We start from the raw sequence: 23,054 nt of genomic DNA, 5'->3' as shown, positions 1-23,054 counted from the left end.
CTGGGAATTGAACTCAGGACCTTTGGAAGAGCAGGCAATGCTCTTAACCACTGAGCCATCTCTCCAGCCCACCTTGCCATTTCTTTCTCATGACTAACACATGTGATGGATTTGTAGTTGTCTGGGTGGTGACTCAGTTGCCTATTGCTTCTATGAGTCATTGTCTTCTATGAGTGTTTGCCCAGGCTCAAGAAAACATTGAATAGGCTGGTATATGCAGTGAGTACTAATCCACCAGAGAGGAATAAATAATACCATCTCAAACAAAACGAAACAGAAGAAACATACACCAGTCAGAACAAAAAACAGGCAAAGAGTTGTTGAAATGGCTGCTACTGTAATATCACCTTCTATGAGTTTGTATTCCCCTCATTGTACACATAGAATTCCAGTTTCTTCAACTCTTGTTTTTGAACTTGGCTCTCCTACGTCAGTCTTTTTTCTTAATTTTTTTATGCGCATTGGTGTTTTGCCTGTGTCTGGGGGTGTTGGGTTCCCAGGAACTGGAGTTATAGACAGTTATAAGCTGCCACATGGGTAGTGGGGATTGAACCGGGTCCTCTGAAGAGCAGTTGGACCTCTTAGCCTTTGAGCCATCTCTCCAGCCCCTGTGACATGCTCTTAAATGGTGGGATTACAGGCAGACAATGCCACACTAACCATCAACTGTTGTATAGAATTTGAATAAATGGTGGCCACAGGCAGGTTCACACTACTCTGAGAAAACTGAGCTTTTCTGATGTGTGCCCCATCCCCAATGTTTTCCTAAATAAACCAGCATTTTGAGGCTTGAGCCTTTTGAAATAATGCTTGGCTTAAGGTGGGTGTGACCCTTTGGAGGTCGATTGAGTCTTCCACACAGGTCACACATTAGATAACCCTGGCTACCAGATATTTATGTTACTACTCAACTCCTTCAAAATTAATTATGAAGTAGCAACGGGATATTTTTATGACTGGGGGTCACAATATGAACTATATTAGGAAAGTTGAGAAATACTGGTTTAAGGCAAACAACTGCTTAGTCTCTGTGCTGCTGCCAGGTGGTCAAATCTGTGCTGTGACATGGGACTCATGTTTATATCCAATTGTCTTCTTCACTTCAGGTCAACTTGAGGCTGTCTTAAGGAACCTTTGGGAGCCTTCATTGGTTCCCCTGCGTCCCTTCACCTAAGGTCCAGTGTTTATCCTTTCTTACTTTCAGATGCGAACCCGAAATAACAACAGTACCTCCAGGCTAGGGAGGCAAAGAGCCTCCCCCAGAATCACCCGAGGCCGCCAGGGCCGACACCATGTGCAGGAATACCCCGTGGAGTTCCCAGCTACCAGGGTTGGTCCTATCTCTGATTGCAAGATCTGTTTCACTCCCTGCACAGCACTGACTGTGGAATGTAACCTATGCTTTCTTCATGCTCCTGCCTCGCAGGCTCTGGCTTCTTTCTTTCCTGACTCATCGTACTTGGAATTACTTTGAGGGGGCAAGAGGTCTCTGACCCACCTTGGAGCTCAGCTGAAAGCCACTGGTGTCTTCCTTGCATGTCTCTTATGTCTTTTCCTGCTGTCTTGAGGCAACCCCAGCAGGTTCAGAACATTCCACGTGTTTCCAGATGCACAGGAGCCAGTTATCCAGAGACTCCATCCTCTCTGAGCTCAGCTTCCAGAGCCTCTCTGGTCCTTGCCTATCATCACACTCATACTGTTTATTCTGTCTCCTACCTGGTGGTCGAGTGACTGCCAGTCCCTGTCCCTGTAACCCTGTCTTCTGGGGAGCTGGTTTGTTCTTTCATACTCAATTCTCAGGGAACCTGTTGGGTACTGTTTATGTACCCTCTTCTGCTTTGCCAATGGGTCTCAATCTCATCCTTCTACCTATAGTCTCGGAGGCGTCGGGCATCATCGTCAGCAAGCACGCCATGGTCGTCCCCTGCCAGCCCTTCCTTCGTAGAAGAAGGGATACCTCAGAACAGCAGTATCCCATCAATTGACTTGACCCAGGACATCGATCAGGAGAGCATGGACACTACACAGCTGGAGGCAGAAGGCAAAGATGGAGACAGCACTGAGTATCAGGTACCACTGAGAAGGGAACCCAGGTGCACAAGATCCCCAAAGTACAGGGGAAAGAAAACTTTAAGAATTAGTGACTCGCCGGGCGGTGGTGGCGCACGCCTTTAATCCCAGCACTCGGGAGGCAGAGGCAGGTGGATCTTTGTGAGTTCGAGGCCAGCCTGGTCTACAAGAGCTAGTTCCAGGACAGGAACCAAAAAGCTACAGAGAAACCCTGTCTCGAAAATCAAAAAAAAAAAAAAAAAAAAAAAAGAAAGAAAAAAAAAGAATTAGTGACTCGCCAGGCGGTGGTGGCGCACGCCTTTAATCCCAGCACTCGGGAGGCAGAGGCAGGCGGATCTCTGTGAGTTCAAGACCAGCCTGGTCTACAAGAGCTAGTTCCAGGACAGGCTCCAAAACCACAGAGAATCCCTGTCTCAAAAAACCAAAAAAAAAAAAAAAAAGAATTAGTGACTCAATGCCCCCCTACCCCTCGACTTTGGTTTTTCAAGGTGGTTCCTCTGTAACAGCCCTGGCTGCCTTGGGATTTACTTTTGTTCTAGTCTGGCCTCAAACGCACGGAGATCCTCCTCATCTGCCTTCCAGGTGCTGGTATTAAAGGCACATGCAAGCATTGCCTAGTATTTTATTTATGTTTTAAAGATTGTGTAAGATTGTGTCATAGCATACATATAAAACCCATGAGGCAGAGGCAAGTCTGATCTACATAGAAGTTTCATGCCAGGGCTATATAGTGAGCCACTGTCTCAAAAAAAAAAATTTGTATAACCAAATCTTTGTTTTACCGAATGCTGGGAATGTAAGAATATGCTACATGAATTTCTGTTAATTTTACTAGAGTTATAATCCAAAGACTTTCCAAATACAATATGGCCTTTTCTTTCATCCCCACCGGCATCTGAATAGTCACTATGTGGACTTTATTTTTGGACAGTATTTATGGCCTGGAACATTTTTAACCAGTTTAGACTGTTGATCTATATCACCAGGTAGTCTTCCTCTGTGTGGGCATATGCATCTAGACAATGTGAAATTTTGTATTTCTTCATAATACCTACTGATGTCCTGTATTGGTTTTTGTGAAGCGGAGTTATAGTTAGCTAAGGGACATGTAATCAAGGATGGCCATGGTGTTCTTTTTTTTTTTTTTTAAAGATTCATTTATTTATTATGTATACAACATTCTGCTTCCATGTATGCCCACACGCCAGAAGAGGGCATCAGATTTCATTACAGATGGTTGTGAGCCACCATGTGGGTGCTGGGAATTGAACTCAGGACCTCTGGAAGAACAGCCAGTGCTCTTAACTACTGAGCCATCTCTCCAGCCCTGCCATGGGCTTCTTAATATTTTCAGTGACCTGGCTCAGTGGCATAAAAACGTGGTATAAGAAAGACACTTGTTACCAAGCATCAACTGAGTTCAATCCCTGAGATAGGGACATGTGTGTTGCACACATACATCAGATATGGACACAACCATACCAACTAAAAGTAAAAAAAAGTCCATAAAAACAAATTTATTTTTCCTGGGCCCCTTTTTGTACACCACTGAGCTATTTCTCAATTGCATGCATCATTTTATGACCAGCCTTTTTTTCTTGCCCTTGGTCAGGGTTCACCTGCCTTGGTGACTACAGTTCTTCCTGTTGGTTCTTCTTCCAGGATGACAAGGAGTTTGGAATAGGTGACCTTGTGTGGGGAAAAATCAAGGGATTCTCCTGGTGGCCTGCCATGGTGGTATCCTGGAAAGCCACCTCTAAGCGCCAGGCCATGCCCGGCATGCGATGGGTACAGTGGTTTGGTGACGGCAAGTTTTCAGAGGTGAGTCCTGTGGCAAGGTGGGCTCTTCCTACCAGAGGCCTTGCTTCTCCTGGAGTGGCTTTGAAGTCAACATTCTGTATATAGATGCAGTAAGTTTGACACTGGGACTGGAGTTAAGAAAAACACTTCTTATGTTATATGTCTGGAGCGGCCATAAATTCTTCATTCTTATGCTTAGTGACAGGGTCTCATTGTAACTCTCTGGTTTATGACTCAGTATATATAATAGGCTGGCTTTGAACTCAGATATTCCTAGCTCTCCCTCCTGAAATCTGGGACTCAAGGTGTGTACAGCCTGTCTACCTGGAAAGTAGGGAAGCAGCATTTACATCAGGGTGCCCACAGCTGCATGGCACTCAAGTGCCAGGTCAAATTCCATGCTTTGCCTTCAGTGGGCACCCCCCACCCAAAAAACAGGTATTGTGAAACAGACAGAGAGGCTGCATAAAGAAACTCTGTCTCATTAAAAACAAAACTGTTTTAGCTAGGTAGGTTCTTCATCCTATCATCCCTCATTTGAGTATTACCTGTTAAACACATAAGATCTACTTTAAAATATTTCATCAAAGATGGCAGTGGCATATGCTTCTTTTTTTTTTAAGATTTATTTATTTATTAAGCATACAATGTACTGCTGGTAAGGAAGGCACCAGGTCTCATTACAGATGGTTGTAAGCCACCATGTCGTTGCTGAGAATTGAACTCGGGACCTCTGGAAGAGCAGTCAGTGCTCTTACCCTCTGAGCCATCTCTCCAGCCCTGGCGTATGCTTCTAATACCAGCATTTGGGAGGCAAGCAGATTTCTATGAGTTTGAGGCCAGCCTAGTCTACAGAGGGAGTTCTAGGACAACCAGGGCTACACACAGAAACCCTGTCTTGAAAAACAAAAGAAAACAAAAACACCAAATATATAAAATCAGCCCTACAGTGGTGGTGTATACCTTTAATCCCAGCACTCAGGAGGCAGAGGCAGGTGGAACTCTGTGAGTTCAAGGCCAGCATGGTCTACAGAGCTAGTTCCAGGACAGCGAGAGATGTTACACAGAGAAACTATGCCTCAAGAAAAAAAATTTTTTTCATCAGTATAGGTATTTCCCAGCGTTTATTTCTGTACATCATGGGAGACCGGAGGAAGGGCCTCAGGTCAGTTTCCTGTGGTTCTTGTCTCTGGGCTTAATGACAGTCATGAGCTACCATCTGGGTGCTGGGAATCTAACCAAGTGCTCTAGAGGAGGAACCCTTAACCAGCCCTCTGCAAACATTTTGTGATTTCCTGGTAGTGTTAGGCTGATGCCCAGGAAGGAGTTCCTGAGGTACAGCACGCAGGTGAGCGAGGTGGCATTTAGGACTTTGTTGCGTTTAGTATTTTCTTCCCTACCCGTTGGGATTCTCTGTTTTCCTCAAGTGGATCCAACATTTCCGTGAGTAAGAATAATAGGCCATTCAATCTGACCTGAGAGGTTACCTGCAAATGTCATCTTAAACAGCAGAGGGAGCAGTAGGACTTGTTGCTTGGGTGTATGTCTCTGAAGCATAAAGACACAGGGACATTGTGGTTGTTTTGAGTCAGTGAGACATAATTACTCACTTCTAGAAAGGGTCAGATGGCAATAAGGGGTGTCATGGAGATGGTGGGTTATAGGACATAGTTTCAATGTACCATGGTCCAGGGAAAAGGCCAAGACCTGCCCAGAACCTGTTTAGCGCACTCATTGCCTTACTTTTTACTCACGTTGGCTAGAGCATCTGGCACTTGTCACCCATGGTGGCCACACCAGAGCACGAAAGTAAGCACTGCTTGCTGTGACATCCCATATGTCCTAGAATTCTGATAAGTAGCCTGAGTCACCTTATTATATCTTTGCACTAGTTAGGAATTCCACCCATAATACATTTCTTTATCTGCGTAAGTCAGATTGCCATTCGTGATCAAGACAGGGAGTACTTATTAGTTGGGAGTCAACAGGTACCACGTACACCCGAAGGTAAGACCATGTTCAGATACTTCAGGGACAGTTTCAGGGACGTTCACGCTGTTCACACAAATGTATGCACACATAGGCGGGCCACAGGATAGATCTAATTTTGCTTCAATTATCCTTCTTATCCACATCTGGAGTTTCTCAGCTGCCAAGTCTGCTCTGTGTGTGATTTCTCCTTTGCCCTTCATGTTTCAGTCCTGGCATCTGTCAAGTGTCACCAGATTGGCTCTGGGTGAGCTAGTGCACATCAATCAGCCTCAGATGTGAGTTGATCGTAATCTTATTTTTCTCTCCTAGGTCTCTGCTGACAAACTCATGGCCCTGGGGCTATTCAGCCAGCACTTTAACCTGACCACCTTCAATAAGCTGGTTTCCTATAGGAAAGCCATATACCACACTCTGGAGGTAACATGGGTGTGGGTGCTAACTAGGTTTCTGTGGTCGCATAGCAATACTACTATAAAGGGCTTTTTACCAAGCTCTGAACAGGATTTCTAAGCATAGAGGAGACAGTTTCTCTTACTATATTTTATCCCCGAGAATCATTACGCTCTTGGTTTACCACACTCACTCTGGCCCTAATAGCCCTGTTGCACATCGAAAAGTGCCTAGATGGGGCTGGAGAGATGGCTCAGTGGTTAAGAGCACTGCCTGCTCTTCCAAAGGTCCTGAGTTCAATTCCCAGCAACCACATGGTGGCTCACAACCATCTGTAATGAGGTCTGGTGTCCTCTTCTGGCCTGCAGACATACACACAGACAGAATATTGTATACATAATAAATAAATAAATATTTATTAAAAAAAAAGTGCCTAGATAATAGGTACCAGTTCTCTGGATCCCTGACATACTGAGTGCTTGGCTGTGCCCTGCAGAAGACAACTCTGGAGATGAGATGGGACAGCCCAAGCCCTTGCTTCTACAGTTTCCTCTTTCATTTTGAGAAAGGGTTTCCCGGTAGCTATGAAGACACTCATGGAACTTTCTCTGTAGACCATGCTGACCTCAAAATCACAGAGATCCATCTGCCTTTGCCTCCCAAGTGGTAGGATTAAAGGCATGTGCTACTACTACCCAACTTGCTCAGCTTAATCAATCTCTTTTTTAGGGATCTGAAAATATCTTGGTCACGATGTCTCTATTATTTCTCAAAAGCAGATCCCTTTCTCATAATGCAGCCCAAGACAGCTGTCCAACTATGAAAGACACCTGTGTTCAGGGAATGCAGGCCCCAGCAGGAGGAATCCCTGGGTTCACCCTGGCACATACCTCATTGGCTCGCTCCCATTCATGGACAGACGTTGCCTTTATTTGTGTCTTGGCAGAGAGCCAGGGTGCGAGCTGGCAAGACCTTCCCCAGCAGTCCGGGAGACTCACTGGAGGACCAGCTGAAGCCCATGCTGGAATGGGCCCATGGGGGCTTCAAGCCCACTGGCATTGAGGGCCTCAAACCGAACAACAAGCAACCAGGTAGGAGTGAATCTATATCAGTGCGGATGATATAGCCCTCATCTCATTCTCATTGGGCCAAGCAAGCAAGGCCTACTTGTTACCCTGTAGAACCCAGTTCTGTTAAAACCTCTGAAAACTTGAGGGCCATCTTCTGCCTTGTTCGGCTTCCCTGGCCATATTGTTGCCACGGGTGTGTGCAATTTATCCTTTACCTTTGTGGCCATTCTTACTTAAAATAAAAAAATAAATACATTTTGCTACCTGCCATTTTGGCAGGTCTCTTATCTCCTTGAATATACCCATGATTCCACAGAACAAAGTCAAGGTTGTACCTGAACTTCCCCTAATATAATGTTTTTGTTTTGTTTTCCTGCAAAAGTGGTTAATAAGTCGAAGGTGCATCGTTCAGGCAGTAGGAAGTTAGAACCCAGGAGACACGGTATTCACTTACCATCTTTGAAGGTTCTGTTTTCCTCCCTCTATCTTGCAATCTCTTGGCATCTACAGGGTCACTGGAGAAGAATCAAGTCACCTAAGTTGCCTCCCCCTCACTCCCCACCCTCACTGACCCCAGGCTAACCACGGGTGCACAGCCTTCTACACTGTTTTGTTTATCTCACCGCCTCTCTTGTTTCTGAACATTAATGACATGTACGAGCACTGGTAATTGTCACTCTATCATCAAAGGCTCTTTGAATTTTGGTGTTTTTAAAATAATATGGAGACTTTGTTCAGGGTTATAGTCTCTACTGGCTATCTCAGTGACCATGGTTTTTTTAGAAGTTTCTAAAGACGGGGCCTCATCATATACCCCAGGCTAGATTTTGATATGCAAGTGTGTCATCACACCTCCTTATAGATTTTGTTAGGTTTATAACTTTATTTCCTTGCCAGACCATGGTGGAACATGCCTTTACTCCCAGCACGCAGAAGTCAAAGGCAGGCGGAACGCAAGACCCAGCCTACACAGCTAGTTCAAGGACGGCTAGGGCTACACAGAAAAACCTGTCACAGAAGAAAAAATTATTTTCTTAGTTGGAGGAGTCATATTTAATAATTTGTATTATGATGAGTCAATATAAAAACACTAGAATGTGAACCACATTAAAATATATTTTTAAGGGCTGGAGAGATGGCTCAGAGGTTAAGACCACTGGCTGCTCTTCCAGAGGTCCTGAGTTCAATTCCCAGCAACCATATGGTGGCTCACAACCATCTGTAATGAGGTCTGGCGCCCTCTTCTGGCATGGAGGTGTACAGGCAGGAGGAATATTGTGTATGTAATGAATAAATCTTTAAAATAAAATATATAATTTTAAAACAGGGTCTGACGATAGCCCTCACTCACTGTTCTAGAATCTTCTATGTAGATTTGGGTGATCTGAACTCCCTGTCTGTGCTTTCTGAATGCTGTCACTAAAGGCATGGACTATCAAACTCAGCAATAAAAAATCAATTTAATAATTTTCTAGTTATGGAACAACTGAAATTAGTGTTTACACATTAATCTACTTTCAAAATTATTATAAAAATTTAGATTTCAGTTTTTTAGTGATGTCTTAAGATATATTGGTTTATAGACATCACCATATTAACTAATTGTAACATTAGCTAAAGTGGATTCCATTAAGTCAATTCGATTGAATCCCTTGATAATTTGAACGTGACTCTGAGAAATCCCGTTCCTATTGGCAATGCAAATACCCAATAGCTCCATGCCCCCATTGGGCATTGTGGTGGGCATCACTGTAGAACCTCAGCCCCAGCTGTGGTCAGCCTGTGCTCAGGGCTGGCTCTAGAAGAATGGATTCTCCTCCACACTCCGATGTGGAAGCACCAGGAGCATGAGTCTGGCCTGCTTCCCATGTGGGGGGAACTTGGAACTGGCTTCTGCTCTGGGTTCCCCTCTGGGGCTCTCTACACCATCCCAGTCCCCTGCTCTAGATGCAGCTGGATCTCAGGCACAGCATGGTCTCGTCAAGTCTGTCTGCTTACCTTCCAGAGAACAAAAGTAGAAGACGCACAACCACCGACTCTGCCTCTGCTGAGTACTGTCCTCCACCCAAGCGCCTCAAGACCAATAGCTATGGCGGGAAAGACCGAGGGGAGGATGATGAGAGCCGAGGTGAATTTGGGGGGGAAGGTGCAGCAGCAAGAGCAGCAGGTCCTCAGGACCACTGCTCTGGGGTTCAGAGATGCATGGCTGTGTGGGAAAGGAGACTTCCTTACCTTCCTGTCCCTCTTTCCTCCACAGAACGGATGGCTTGTGATGTTGCCAATAACAAAGTCAGTCTAGAAGGTACTGTTGTCTCACCCTCCTCCCTTCTTGGGTGCTCCAGGCTTGCCTTAGCCAGGTTTTGATTTTCTTCATGGTTTTAATCCAGAGCCCTGGGCATTGACCTAGATCAGGACCACTCCTGCTCCCTGTGATCCTAAATTTATTAGACCAAGCAATAGGATTTCCTTCTATTTTTAACTGAATGTGACTTTGTCCTGATGTTACTGACCAGGGAGATCACAGTAGTGTCCTGAGGTTACTGAGATGCACCATTTTGGCTAAGCTATTTGCCATTGTCCCAGTAACTTGTTTTCCTTGCAATCATTTTGGCCCAGCACCAACCTAATAGAGTTTTTGAATGTGTGAGAAACTCTTTGCCTTCCCAACTTTCTTCTCCTTAGTCCTTAGTGACTGTTGCTTAGTAGTGAGTGAGAAACTATGTCCCTAGACCTGGGAAATGTTTGTTTGTTCAATGCCCTATTCCTGTCCCGAATGAAACCACACAAAAAAGCCTCGAACTCCCAGAGATCCGCCTGCCTCTTCCTCCCGAGTGCTGGGATCAAAGGCAAGCCCTGCCACCGCTTGGTGCAATCAGTGTTTTCAAAATTTCATTTGTTCCAGTAGCTTTGCCCTATGTGATGGAGATAGGCTTATCCCTCTGTTAGAGACAAGGGTTCATGAAAATGGTGCAGGGTAATGTGCTTCTATTTCAAGGGTAAGGACCTCAGATTATTTTCCCAGAAATGACCAAGCCCGCTTCTACAATCATGGGGCTTCCCCTATACGGAGTTACAGGACTGACAGGTCAATACAAGAGAATCTGTGGGAGAATAGTTTCAGGGACAGGAGTGATAGAAGTTGTATGATTTTTCTGAACATGTGTCATGGGGATGTCTTCATTCAAGCATGCAGTGTGAAAACACACACACACACACACACACACACACACACACACACACACACAGACACTGAGCGGGAAAACAAAGGAAAAATGGTACAAGGCGCCCCAAATGTAACTTGCTTCTCCCGTTTGCATATGTACAAGTACTTGCACCAAGCATATTTACACAATCCAGCTGTGACCATCCAAGGAATACCCCCTACCTCTGCCTCCAAGTGATGGGGTGCAAAGATACAAAGAAATGAATTCTGAACTGGTGTTGGACCCAATTAGTTAAAATACGCTGATTATTTCAAGGTAGAGGAGAAACCTCGAGTCTGAAGGCACAATGTTATCTCATTGGTAGGGTTTCTCCTGTCATCTGCTAATCAAATTCCAGTTAACATTACTGCCTGTATTTGATGTCCACGACGTGTATGAGCTAGAAATATCCAAGGCAGTTACTTTAACTTCTTTTGTAGGTAGTTCTTCTGGTATTTGATGTTATTCTTTTTGACAAACCCCTGGATCGTATTTTGTAAGTTAGATTGAACATAGAAAAAAGTCATTGACTTGGTACTGGGTTAGGCAGAGTTTTAGATTGTTAAGGCTCAAGGCTTCAGCTGTTGATGTTAGGCCCTTGATATACGTAAACTCTGACATTCCCTCTTTCTCGCAGACCGCTGTTTGTCCTGCGGTAGGAAGAACCCTGTGTCCTTCCACCCCCTCTTTGAGGGTGGGCTCTGTCAGAGTTGCCGGGTAAGTCTGCCTGCCCCTTCCTCCTGCCCCTTCCTTCCTCACCCAGGCTCCCAGCACAGTCCCTGTTCCAGGCCCTAGTAAGGTTTCCCAGGGCACATCCCCCACTTCCTGTTTGGGGGACAGGTACTGCAGCAGAGAAGGCCCTCCATGAGGAACTCAAATCCCATGTACTGTCGCTTGCTAGCCAGGCCTGGCTGAGGTCAGGTCTGTGGTCTCACGTGCTTCTCTCTGGCGGTCAGGACCGCTTCCTGGAGCTCTTCTACATGTATGATGAAGACGGCTATCAGTCCTACTGCACCGTGTGCTGCGAGGGCCGCGAGCTGCTTCTGTGCAGCAACACAAGCTGCTGCAGGTGAGTGTCGTTCCGTGCGGCTGCACGAGGGCCTCGGATCCCTGGTGTACCCCACAGTTCCTGCAGGCAGCTAGAAACAAACAATATCTGTGGGATCTTCTCACAAGTATGGACTGCAGTGATACTTACTGCTGGGCTCAGGACAGATGTCCCTGGGAGGTCCGCCCTGGGAGGTTTCTGTTGAAAGGGTCTAGATTTGAAGGGAGTTTGAGCGATCCATATTCAGGAAGTGATTTGTTACCGCATAGCTCAAAACACAAGGTGGCAGGAGACTGAGCATCAGGCGGAGTGGTCATGCCCTGAGAAACTGACTGGGCCTGCAGGACAAATGTCTGTTAACCGCGATGCCCATTCTCTCTTCATACTCTGGTACAGGTGCTTCTGTGTGGAGTGTCTGGAGGTGCTGGTGGGTACAGGGACAGCTGAGGATGCCAAGCTGCAGGAACCCTGGAACTGCTATATGTGTCTCCCACAGCGCTGCCATGGGGTCCTCAGGCGCAGGAAGGATTGGAACACGCGCCTGCAAGACTTCTTCACTACTGACCCTGACCTCGAGGAATTTGTAAGCCCGAGGCTCTGTGCAGTCTCTGGGAGGCTAAATCATGTTCACCTGTGAAAACAGAAGTCTGCTGTTTTTAGAGGCCTTGGCAGTTGCCGCTCAAGCTCCCTATCTGGGCCTGTGCGCCTGTAGGAGGCAGCTGTGCCTCCTATCTGAGGACAGAATGGCCTGCCTGTGCCAGATACATTCTTACTAGTTCCCATCAAAGCCCCTGGGCATAGGAGGAAGATGGACACTCTGAGGGATTACTCTCTCTTTGCTTATCTGGCAGGAGCCGCCCAAGGTGTTCCCAGCAATTCCTGCAGCCAGGAGGAGACCCATTAGAGTCCTGTCCCTGTTTGATGGAATTGCGACAGGTGAGTTGAGGCAGGAGGCTGAAGGTGTCTCTGCCCTGTGACAGTCAAGAACAGTAGTAACCCGGATGTCACGTGTGCCTGTTCTTGCTCCACTCCATGGCCTTTGCACCTTCTCACACTATTCTATGTGCGTGTGTGACAGGAAGCATGCATTTGTCCCGTAGACACATGGGGAGATCAGGACAACTTCTCTCCTGTGTGGGTTACCCAGGTATCAGCCTTGGTGACAAGTTCCTCTACCTGCCACATTCCCTCCTTGGCCCCCTTTCTAAAGGGACATGTTTCTTGTTTGACTTGTTTTCCCTCTGCTCAAGCATCTGGAAGTTTCCTGGCTACACACGCAAATGTTGTGATGAGGCAGTGACCCTTAGCCTTGGCTCCTTTCTAGTTTTCAGTTTGTGTGCGCACAGGATTCAGTCAGCACGCACAGCCCTCTCAGGTCTGCTGTGGCTCCTGCAGGGTTCTTGGTGCCTTTTTCAAAGCATAGCCTATATGGGCAATGCGGTGATATCCTCTGGAGTCGGCCACAGATTTCTTGAAGTGACTGACAGTAATGGAGTGAGGGGATCTTCATTCGTGTTGGGGTTCACGGCTCTGCACTTGGCCTCTTATTTCTGTTTGATCTCCCACAGGGTACTTGGTGCTCAAAGACTTGGGTATCAAAGTGGAAAAGTATGTTGCCTCCGAAGTCTGTGCTGAGTCCATCGCCGTGGGAACTGTTAAGCATGAAGGCCAAATCAAATATGTGAATGACGTCAGGAAAATCACAAAGAAAAATGTGAGGGTGACCTTTTTCCTGGAGTTCATCTCATCTTCCTCATCCTTCTATACCCTGGGCCCTCCTTGTCTAATGCCATACTGTCCCCATTCCTCAGGTTCAGGGGTGCAGGTAGGAGCAACTGTGAATAGTTCAGAAAAAAAGTACAAATAGGGCAATTTGAGGTATAATTCAAGATTGGTTAGCTCTGGTAGAGCAAAAGCATTGAGGTATCTGGGTCAGATATTTTGGGGTGACAAAGGATGATTTTTGAATTGATTTTTTTTTTAAGTTTCCCACAGAATCCAAGGTTTTAGTTCTTTTCCTCAAGATCCTATCCCTCTGTTTTCCCCTCAGATTGAAGAGTGGGGCCCTTTTGACTTGGTGATTGGTGGAAGCCCTTGCAATGACCTCTCCAATGTCAATCCTGCCAGGAAAGGCCTATATGGTGAGTCGATTCACTGGGATGGTGACCTCCTCAGAGCCACTCTCAGCAGTGGGAGTTCATCTGGAATAGGCTGCAACGGCGCTTTCGGGAGTTTGATCAGCCTTGCTCGTACATAGCCTAGGCCGGATCATGTTGTTCATCATTCCAGGGCACAGCAGGTACAGGCTTTACTTTCCTGCCGTGTCCTTGGAAAGTTGTGGTTTGTATTGAACTCTGTTTTCCATTGCTCTTGCCAATACAGAGGGTACCGGCCGGCTCTTCTTTGAGTTTTACCACTTGCTGAATTATACACGCCCCAAGGAGGGCGACAACCGTCCGTTCTTCTGGATGTTTGAGAATGTGGTGGCCATGAAGATTAATGACAAGAAAGACATCTCCAGATTCTTGGAGGTAAGTGAACCCAGGGGAGCCCAGGCAGGGAAGGCAGCCCTTACTCTAAAGTCTGCTTAATGATTTCCTGGTTGGAGGGCACTGTGGCTAGATCTGAGGATGAACAGCAGGAGGCCCTTTCAACTTAGCTGATCCCTTTAGCTCACCCCATCCTTGTTAGTGGCCCTTCTGTCAGGGCTGTGGGGAAATGAATAGGCTTTTGTCTTTCCCTTTCTTGGTTTGCTCCTCTTTAAGCTTTATTTTGTGTGTGTGCACACAGGCACACCTGCCAGGCTGCGTGTGAAGGTCAGAGGATTACTCTGGAGTCCATTCTCTCCACAATGTGGCTTCTGGAAGTCAAACTCTGGTCACTCCTGCTGATCCATCCTGCTGGCTCTCTTCTTCTGTTTGAAGATGGTCTCACCTACCATTGGCTTTTCTTGAACTCTTTAATCTTCCTGTTTCTGCCTCTAGAGAGCTGGGATTACAGGTGTGCACTACCACAGCTGGCTTACAATTTATCTACCCTAAGTGATTGGGCTGTCTTGGACCCTTGTTCAGGTGTGCATGCATTGCCTGCACAACCTTCTGCAAATAGAAATTTGACATGAAGCAATGTGGGCAGGTCTAATCCTCAGCTCTTGACCCTCCTTCCTGTGTTGTTCTCTCCAGCAGCCTCTGGGCGGGAACTGTCTGTCTCTTTATCTCTTGTTTAGGTAGGAAATGTTTGTCACCTGCCAGGTCACACCTGGCCTTGGGGTGTCTCCAGCAGCTCCCCTTCTCTTCCTGCAGTGTAACCCAGTGATGATCGATGCCATCAAGGTTTCTGCTGCTCACAGGGCCCGATACTTCTGGGGCAACCTGCCTGGGATGAACAGGTAAGAACCCTGAGCGGGACAGGTAACAGACGGCGAGGTCTGACTGCCAATGCAACAGTGCTTCTCAACCTGCGGGCGATATTGCAGTAGCAATATTACTGTTAGGAAATAGCAATGAATTAATTTCACCACAATATAAGAAGCTGTCTTTAGGAATGTTAAAGCACTGTCTAGAAAGGCCTAGCTTTCGGATCCTCTAGACGACTGGAGCAGGACTTCTTGGGCAACTGCCTTGCTCTAGCTACAGGGGGGATGTTTCTCAAGGACCCCATGATGTCTGAGAACTGTGAAGCCTCCCTGTTCTTTCTGCTGTGCTAAGGCCACCAGTGCAATTTTGAATGTCAAAGGCTCCTGAGGTGAAGTGGGTCCTGGGGACAGAGCTGAGGTGTTAATTGTAGCATGGTGGCTGGAGAAATGACAGCTCAGCCTTTAAGCTCATTCTGAGCTTACTGGCCTTTTCTTTCCTAGAGTCATGGTGCTATACAGCCATCTGTAACACAAATGGTCTCAGACCCTCCTGTCAATCCTAGGGCTCCAGAACTGCATGTAACACATGCAAACCATTCAGAAAAGTGTAATTTGTGTGCTTCCTTATACTCCCTAATCCACCTATTATAGTTTGCACTTTATTTCTCTCTATATTCTACTTCCTGTTTCTCTGGATTCTTCCATGTCTTTACTGTGTATCTGGATGTACCAAAGATTGAAGGCTTAAAAGCTACCATGCACATCTAAGGGAAAATACACAATATTTGACCTTTTGTTCTTGGTTATGATTATTTTTTCCTGGTTCCACCCATCTTCAAAGTTCATTATTTTGTTTTTCTTAACAGCTTAACCATTCCATTGTGTAAATGAACAACAGTTTCACTATCCATGAATTGAGAGGCATCTAGGCGGTTTCTAAGTGCTGTCCATTATGTGTGAAAGAGCAAAGAATGGCTGAGAAGTAGGAGGTGTGGGGAGTCCTCACCATACCATCAAGAATTCTATGGTGGATCTTGGCAGATCTATTGCCAGCTTCCTGAGGAGCTGCCATACTGAGCATAGTGCCTGAGCCAATTTACGCACCCTCTAGCAATGAATAAGGGTTTCCCTTTGCCCTTATCCTTGCCACCAAGAACAATCATGACAGTTATAATTTGCATGTTTTTTCTTTTCTTTTTTTTTTAAGTCTTTTTTCACTTATTCTGTCATTCTTCCCTCAGTTTACTTCTCCCTCCCTATCTCTTTCTCTTTGCCCCTCTCTCTCTTTTCTTTTTGGAGACACTGTTTCTTTGTAGCCTTGCCTGTCCTGGAACTAGTGCTGTAGACCAGACTGGCCTCATAGAGACCGCCTGCCTCTGCCTCCCAAGTGCTGGGATTAAAGCCGTGTGTCACCATCTCCCAGCTATAATACTTTCATATTGGCTAGGCATGTTGAATTTCTCAGGCAATTATATGTCATATTTTGAGGACTTGGTTTACTATCTCTGTTCCCCATTTTGTAGTTCTTATATAGTCTAGATAATAACCCTCTATCAAATATATATTTCTCCACAAGATGGTGTCCACTTCCCTGTGTTAATTGGTCTTAGTGTTCTTTTCCATGCAGTCTGATGCCCTCTTGTCTTCTGAGGGTGCCCAGTATGCATGTCATATGCAGATAATACATTCACACACACAATAAATAAACATAAATTTTATTTTTTTATGGATAGCTCAATCTACCTCTCTAGATTTCTCAGTATAGATTTCCTATATTTTTATTATGAATCAAGTTTTTTTAGTCAAGGAAGTTTATACACAAGCAATTCACTTTGTAGAGGTCTTCTTAGCTCATCTGCGTTTGCTTTCAAGATGTTGCTAATGAAGATGCACAATGAGACGATATTAACCATCTGACTCGCCATAAGCTCTGACACACTTTCATAGGGATCTGCTGACAAAGTGTGGCTAGAGGTGGGAGGAGCCTGTAGTAAGGCAGACCAGTTTTGTTTGTAGGAGGTATTATTGGTCACTTAATCGCTGGAGCTTGCTGAATTAATGGGTACCATACCATGTTTATTCTTGGGATAGCCTATGCTATTTTACCCAGCCATCAAGCCCTTTCACTGCTGCTGTGTTGCTCGTTCAATGGTAGACTCTTGATGCCTCTTGTAGAGTAGACAAGATAACAAGGAGGGCAGTAGGTACGTTCAAGACTGTGAATGCAGCTTTGCCAATGTGGGTGGAGACGAGGGCTCCTTCACAGAGCAGAGGGAATGCAGTCATGTTCAGATGGCGAATGATGGCCTCTGCATTGTGGGTCAATGGGTTTCCCAAGATAAGCTTCAAGATCAATGTGCTTGCCGGGCGGTGGTGGCGCACGCCTTTAATCCCAGCACTTGGGAGGCAGAGGCAGGCGGATCTCTGTGAGTTCGAGACCAGCCTGGTCTACAAGAGCTAGTTCCAGGACAGGCTCCAAAGCTACAGAGAAACCCTGTCTCAAAAAAAAAAAAAAAATCAATGTGCTTAGGTCACGAGCACCTGAGAAAGAAACTACAGGTATATGTGTAAGTAATTGTTTTAAAACAGTGCCATGGACTTACGTCAGCACTGGAAGTCATGGGAAGTTGCTAAAATGATATGCATTTGTCTAGTGGCATGAAAAAAGAATAAGGCAGAAAGACACGAATGAAGTGGTGAATTAGTCGCAATCCAAGAGGCTGTCAAACACTGGAGTCAAAGGAGTTATTAGCAGTCAGCATGTAGGCAATGAGAGGAAGAGTCTAGTTTGACAGATGAAGCAGTTGAGGTCTAGGCAGAGATAGAATGCACTAGCTGATATCTGCAGGCTTATCATCATTCATCAGCCAAAGACATTTATTTGTATAAATTCTTCTTTTTTTTATTATACTTTGTACTTTTATACTTATGTGTGTGCCTGTGTGAGCATGCATGCGCTATGAACGCCTGAAAGCTCTACGTTGGTCTTGGTTCCTGGGCTTAGACTTGACGATGATGCTCCTACCTATGTTGAAGGTTTGTGTGGATCTAGGCTTGCTCTGATCCTTTTCCCTTGGTCTCAGGGTTAGGCCCATGAAGACCTTAAAAGAAAATGAGAGATGGCTCAGGGGTTAAGAGCATTGTCTGCTCTTCCAAAGGTCCTGAGTTCAATTCCCGGCAACCACATGGTGGCTCACAACCATCTGTAATGGTGTCTTGTGCCCTCCTCTGGCCTGCAGGCATACACACAGACAGAATATTGTTATGCATAATAAATAAATAAATGTTTAAAAAATAAAAAAAAGAAAATGGGAATTGTCATTGGTCAGCTAGAAGGCTGCCAGGGATGGATATGATTTCTTTAATCTGCTCCCATTGTGAAGTCTCGGGATTTGGGTCCTTTAATGAGGCTGCTGTAGTTCATAGCTTCTATGTATAGATGTGGACAGGTTTCTTCTTTGAATCAGTAACAACACTATACTGTGTGTGGGTACTGGACACGGTCTTAAGGCACTTAGGCACAGCCTTGTGCTTTCACTAGTATGGTTTTCATCCAAGGTTTGTGACATGGATATTACCTAAGTGCACTGAGGAAGCAGATCTGGAGTTGCTCTTGGTTCCATTGCCAGCGCAGAAATGACAGCTCAGAACTCTATAACCTCAGTTCTTTTCACTTCCATGAACCCTGGATGCATGGGTTGGTCTAATAAACCCATACAGACATTGCTACACATTTTAAAAAAATTGAATTTTATTTAAAAAGCTACATTCTCTCTTCACCTGACTTGTGAGGTCTCTAATGTAGACCCACAGGGCAGATGCTGGAGAATAACGGGTTTTGGCTATTCCCAGGCCCGTGATAGCTTCCAAGAATGATAAGCTCGAGCTGCAGGACTGCCTGGAGTTCAGTAGGACCGCAAAGGTAAGATGCTGAGCAGGCTGTGCCGCACCTTCTGGAAAACTGACCTGGGCTCTCTGCACACGGCTCCTGCTCATTCCCTCACAGACCCCTGGTGCTGGGCCCCTTTCCCCACAGACTCTTCTCTCTCTTCTTCAAGTTCAGAGTAACAACCCCAGCAGGAAGACCCAGCCGCGCTCTGCGGTGGTGATGCTGGAGGCAGGGAGGCTGTGCTGCAGGTGCTCTTTGCAGTAAGGACAGTGGCGGATGCTGTTGCCAAAGGCTGTGCTGTGAAGTCACAGATGCACAGTGAGGCCTCAGAGCCTTCTCCTCCGTGTCTGTGAAAAGCAAAGGCCTGATGCTCAAGCGCTGGTGGCCATTCTGAGTCTGGATGGTTTCTGCTCTTAATGACCTCATCGACCAATGACCGGTGTCTTGGCCCCCATGTGATCCTTCACGGTCACTAAAATTCATGTAGCATCTGTGGAAGCACAAAGAATCTGTCCAAGTCTCTGTCCTCTCCCTGTGTCTGCCTGTCCCTGCCAGCTCTCCAGACTCATGCCTTCATGCCTCTGATGCTTCTGAGCCTGACCCCACTTGGAAGCCTTCTGCTCACCCCGCGATATTGTTTTGTTCTCCAGTTAAAGAAGGTGCAGACAATAACCACCAAGTCGAACTCCATCAGACAGGGGAAAAACCAGCTTTTCCCTGTAGTGATGAATGGCCAGGACGATGTTTTGTGGTGTACTGAGCTCGAAAGGTGAGCTGCATCTGGAACAAAGACAGGAAAGGGGGAAATGGGGTGAGAGACAGGATGGTGGACACCTGTCTGCATTGCTCTGATATTTTCCTGTCCCAAATTTTCCTTTGAATGAGAAGGCTGAGGAAACTCCTGTTTATCCCCAGAATTCTCCTGGGCCCTTCTCTCTCCAGTTTCTCTGATCTGTTACCTTTGTTGTCAGACCCGCCTGCCTCTGCCTCCCAAGTGTTCGGATTAAAGGCGATGCCCCACTACCTTCCCTCTCTTCCAGATATAAGTATCAACTATTTCATGAAGATGTTAATGCTCCATATTTCATTCCATATTTATTTCTTTTCTGGTCTCCTGGCTGAGAACGAACTCACTATCGCCTCTCCTGAATGCCTGGCTTATAAATGTCAGCCACCATGACTCAAGTAATATTTTTTTTTACAATTAATTCTTTTTCAGATTTGAACATAACCCTTTCAACTACATTGCAACCCTCTCCACTCCAATCCCACACACCCAATTTTGATGTTGCTATTCCCCATTTACTCATCATGTGCTGCCCAGCTGTCTTTGTGAGTGGGTTCTTCCCTGATGTGTAATCACTCTGGCTTTATCTAGTACTGGGATTCCTACCTTCCCCCACTCTTTGGGATCTGCTACAGGCCTGTTACTTGCCATCACAATACTGCGAGTTGATGTGTGCATCCGCTCTCTTCTGTCCAGAAACAATCTCAGGATATTATCAACCTTAGCAATCTCAGCGTCCTCTTCTGTAAAGGTCCCTGGGCCACGGCTGGGACACTGTAATTGTGTCCATGCTGTGGATTGTACTGGAATTTGAGAGTTTCAGTTTAATGTGATCGTTGAGGTGTGATTGGTACTGTGTTGATGCCAGGAATAGCAAGGCCGGGGCTGGAGGTGTTGAATTCCTACAGCTAACTTTAGAGTAAGCCTGCGATACTGAGATTCAGTCTTTTTGTCCTCTTTAGCTCTGTTGATGAAGTACCTTGGGCAAGCTCTGGATTTATTTTTCTCTAATATTTTGAGGGAGCGGATAGAGAGAGAGTGATTGTGTGAGAGAGCTGTATATGTACATGTGTGCTGGCGATTATGAAATACTTGGTATCTGTGAACCCTCTGTTTGACATTGAAAATCTTGTCTTTTTTTGTTTTTTCCCCCTGAAAACAAATTTCTTGACTTCTCATATTTTGAGCCAAATATGTGTCTTCTGACTGACTGATCATGCATAGACCAGTTCACACTATGCATTTAAGAATGGTCCTAGAGGGGGCTGGAGAGATGGCTCAGCAGTTAAGAGCATTGCCTGCTCTTCCAAAGGTCCTGAGTTCAATTCCCAGCAACCACATGGTGGCTCACAACCATCTGTAATGAGGTCTGGTGCCCTCTTCTGGCCTTCAGGCATACACGCTGAAAGAATATTGCATACATAATAAATAAATAAATAAATAAATATTTAAAAAAAAAGAATGGTCCTAGAGCTGGGCAGTGATGGCGCACACATTTAATCCCAGCACTCGGGAGGCAGAGAAAGGTGGATTTTGTGAGTTCGAGGCAGCTGTCTATAAGAGCTAGTTCTAGGACAGGCTCTAAAGTTACAGTGTCCTAGACACATTCTGCAGATTAGCAAGGGTTAATTCATACCGTGGCCTGTGAGGAACAGGTGCTCAGTCCCAGTAAAGATGCACTGATTTCCTGTCACTATCAGCTGTGAGTAAGTGTTCTTAGCTAATAGTGGAACTGGTAGTCTAGAAGGTTCCTTTGTGTCTAAAAGTCCTGAGTGAGGCTGGTAGCTTTCCTAGGCCTGACTTCCAGAACACAGTTGTTCTTGGTGTACTAGGGACCTGGGTCCTTCTAACCTGGTGACTTCTCACTCTGTTCTCTCCCAGGATCTTCGGCTTTCCTGCACACTACACAGACGTGTCCAACATGGGCCGTGGTGCCCGCCAGAAGCTGCTGGGAAGGTCCTGGAGTGTGCCAGTCATCAGACACCTCTTTGCCCCCTTGAAGGACTACTTTGCATGTGAATAGTTCTACCCAGGACTGGGGTGCTCTTGGTCTGAGCCAGGTCCCCAGAATCACCGCCTCCCTGAAGTCACCTCACCTCTCCCCTTTCTCAGCTCACCTGTTTGGGGCCTCACCTCACTGTGTACCTCAGCTTTCTCCTGCTCTGTGGGAGCAGAGCCTCCTGGCCCTTGCAGGGGAGCCCAAGGTGCTCTCTCCTCGTGCACAGCTCAGACCTGGCTGCTTAGAGCAGCCCAACATGGTGCTCATGTTTTCTTATCCTGAAACTTTAAAACTTGAAATAGGTAGCAAGATGGCTTTTTTCCCTGCTGGGTTAATCAGTCAGAAGTGATGCTAAGATACCAAAATGATAGCTCTCCCAGTACTCAGGTTAATGCTGCAAAATCATTTGAGATTTTGTTTTTAAATCACCTGTGCTCCTATTTGCTAGAGGACGCTAGTATCAATGTGGGCTCAGATGAACAAGGTCAAGAGGCCACGATTTTTTGTTTTGTGTTTTTTAATTTTCCCTAGGGATAGAAGATGAAAAAGGTGATGTTTATGACTTAAGTCTTAATGGCACCTTCCCCTTGCTTTGGTACAAGGGCTGGAGTCCTGTTGGCCTTGTAGCATTTCCCAGTATGATGATGATGTCAGCAGGGATGATGTCATCATCACATTCAGGGCTATTTCCCCCAAGATTCCCTGGGCAGGGGCTCGTGTAGCTAATCCTCAAGACTGGAATAGAATGTTTTGAGCTCAGGAAGCGGGGTGGCCCCTCTTCCATGTGTGAGGGACATGAAGGAGGGAGCTTAGCTAAACTATTTCCCACTCCCTCTCTCCAAATGATGAGCCCCCTCCCTAACCAGCTCAGGTCCCCAAATAAGTATGATCCTCTAATACTTATTGAGAAGCTAGGGCCAGAAGCACATTGTTTCCCTTATCTAAGAGATGATGGGGAAACTACAATGAGAAACTTTGATCATCTGGAGATTTTTAAAACCTTTTTACCCCATGATACATTGTATTTTTAAGGGCATCCCTGGAGATGAGAAGCTGCATTTCAGAAATGCTCTCGTGATGCTTTTAACACCTTTTACTCTATTTACTGGTGCTATTTTGTAGAAAAAGGACAACCTTGACACATTTGAGCTTTTTATACACTTTTTTACATCTCTCAGACTTCTATTTTCATGTTTAACATTTTCATTAAGGTTTTTTTGGAAACTGGAGCGTTGTCACGAGTGTTGGGAAACGGCCTTGTTTCAACAGTTTTTCTCCACTGTTTTAGGCAGAAAGATAACCGATGCCTAAAGTTTACCTTTCTGTTTGATTAAAATTGTATTTCTCTAATCTTGTATGTGTCTTCATCTGCTTCTTTGTGGTAACGGCATGGTGATGTCTGGGCAGGTTTTACTATCCTAGTCTTTATTCCTGTTGCCAGGCAAGGTGCA

At 45.8% G+C, this 23,054-nt stretch overlaps 1 protein-coding gene across 2 annotated transcripts in view; it reads left to right on the top strand.

Moving 5' to 3' along the window:
- Window positions 1-22,896, top strand: part of LOC121460122 (DNA (cytosine-5)-methyltransferase 3B) — a 37,738-nt gene extending 14,842 nt beyond the window's left edge. The window contains exons 6-24 of one of the 2 annotated variants that reach the window (XM_041670295.1): window positions 1,205-1,330; window positions 1,876-2,070; window positions 3,733-3,891; window positions 6,172-6,279; window positions 7,199-7,343; window positions 7,705-7,764; window positions 9,328-9,450; window positions 9,580-9,624; window positions 11,163-11,242; window positions 11,482-11,594; window positions 11,970-12,156; window positions 12,425-12,509; window positions 13,142-13,287; window positions 13,624-13,714; window positions 13,956-14,104; window positions 14,876-14,961; window positions 18,781-18,850; window positions 19,468-19,586; window positions 21,486-22,896. In XM_041670295.1, coding sequence (XP_041526229.1) covers window positions 1,205-1,330; window positions 1,876-2,070; window positions 3,733-3,891; window positions 6,172-6,279; window positions 7,199-7,343; window positions 7,705-7,764; window positions 9,328-9,450; window positions 9,580-9,624; window positions 11,163-11,242; window positions 11,482-11,594; window positions 11,970-12,156; window positions 12,425-12,509; window positions 13,142-13,287; window positions 13,624-13,714; window positions 13,956-14,104; window positions 14,876-14,961; window positions 18,781-18,850; window positions 19,468-19,586; window positions 21,486-21,627 — 2,229 coding nt within the window. In that variant the 3' untranslated portion in view covers window positions 21,628-22,896. The remainder of the gene's footprint in view (window positions 1-1,204; window positions 1,331-1,875; window positions 2,071-3,732; window positions 3,892-6,171; window positions 6,280-7,198; window positions 7,344-7,704; window positions 7,765-9,327; window positions 9,451-9,579; window positions 9,625-11,162; window positions 11,243-11,481; window positions 11,595-11,969; window positions 12,157-12,424; window positions 12,510-13,141; window positions 13,288-13,623; window positions 13,715-13,955; window positions 14,105-14,875; window positions 14,962-18,780; window positions 18,851-19,467; window positions 19,587-21,485) is intronic. The other variant, XM_041670296.1, reaches the window with a different exon arrangement.
- The last annotated feature ends 158 nt before the right edge of the window (window positions 22,897-23,054 follow it).

Source organism: Microtus oregoni, unplaced genomic scaffold (assembly GCF_018167655.1).
Source record: "Microtus oregoni isolate MIOR12 unplaced genomic scaffold, Mior012 000020F_ref0000438, whole genome shotgun sequence".
Classification (NCBI taxonomy): domain Eukaryota; kingdom Metazoa; phylum Chordata; class Mammalia; order Rodentia; family Cricetidae; genus Microtus; species Microtus oregoni.
This window is presented reverse-complemented; position numbering and strand designations above follow the sequence as displayed.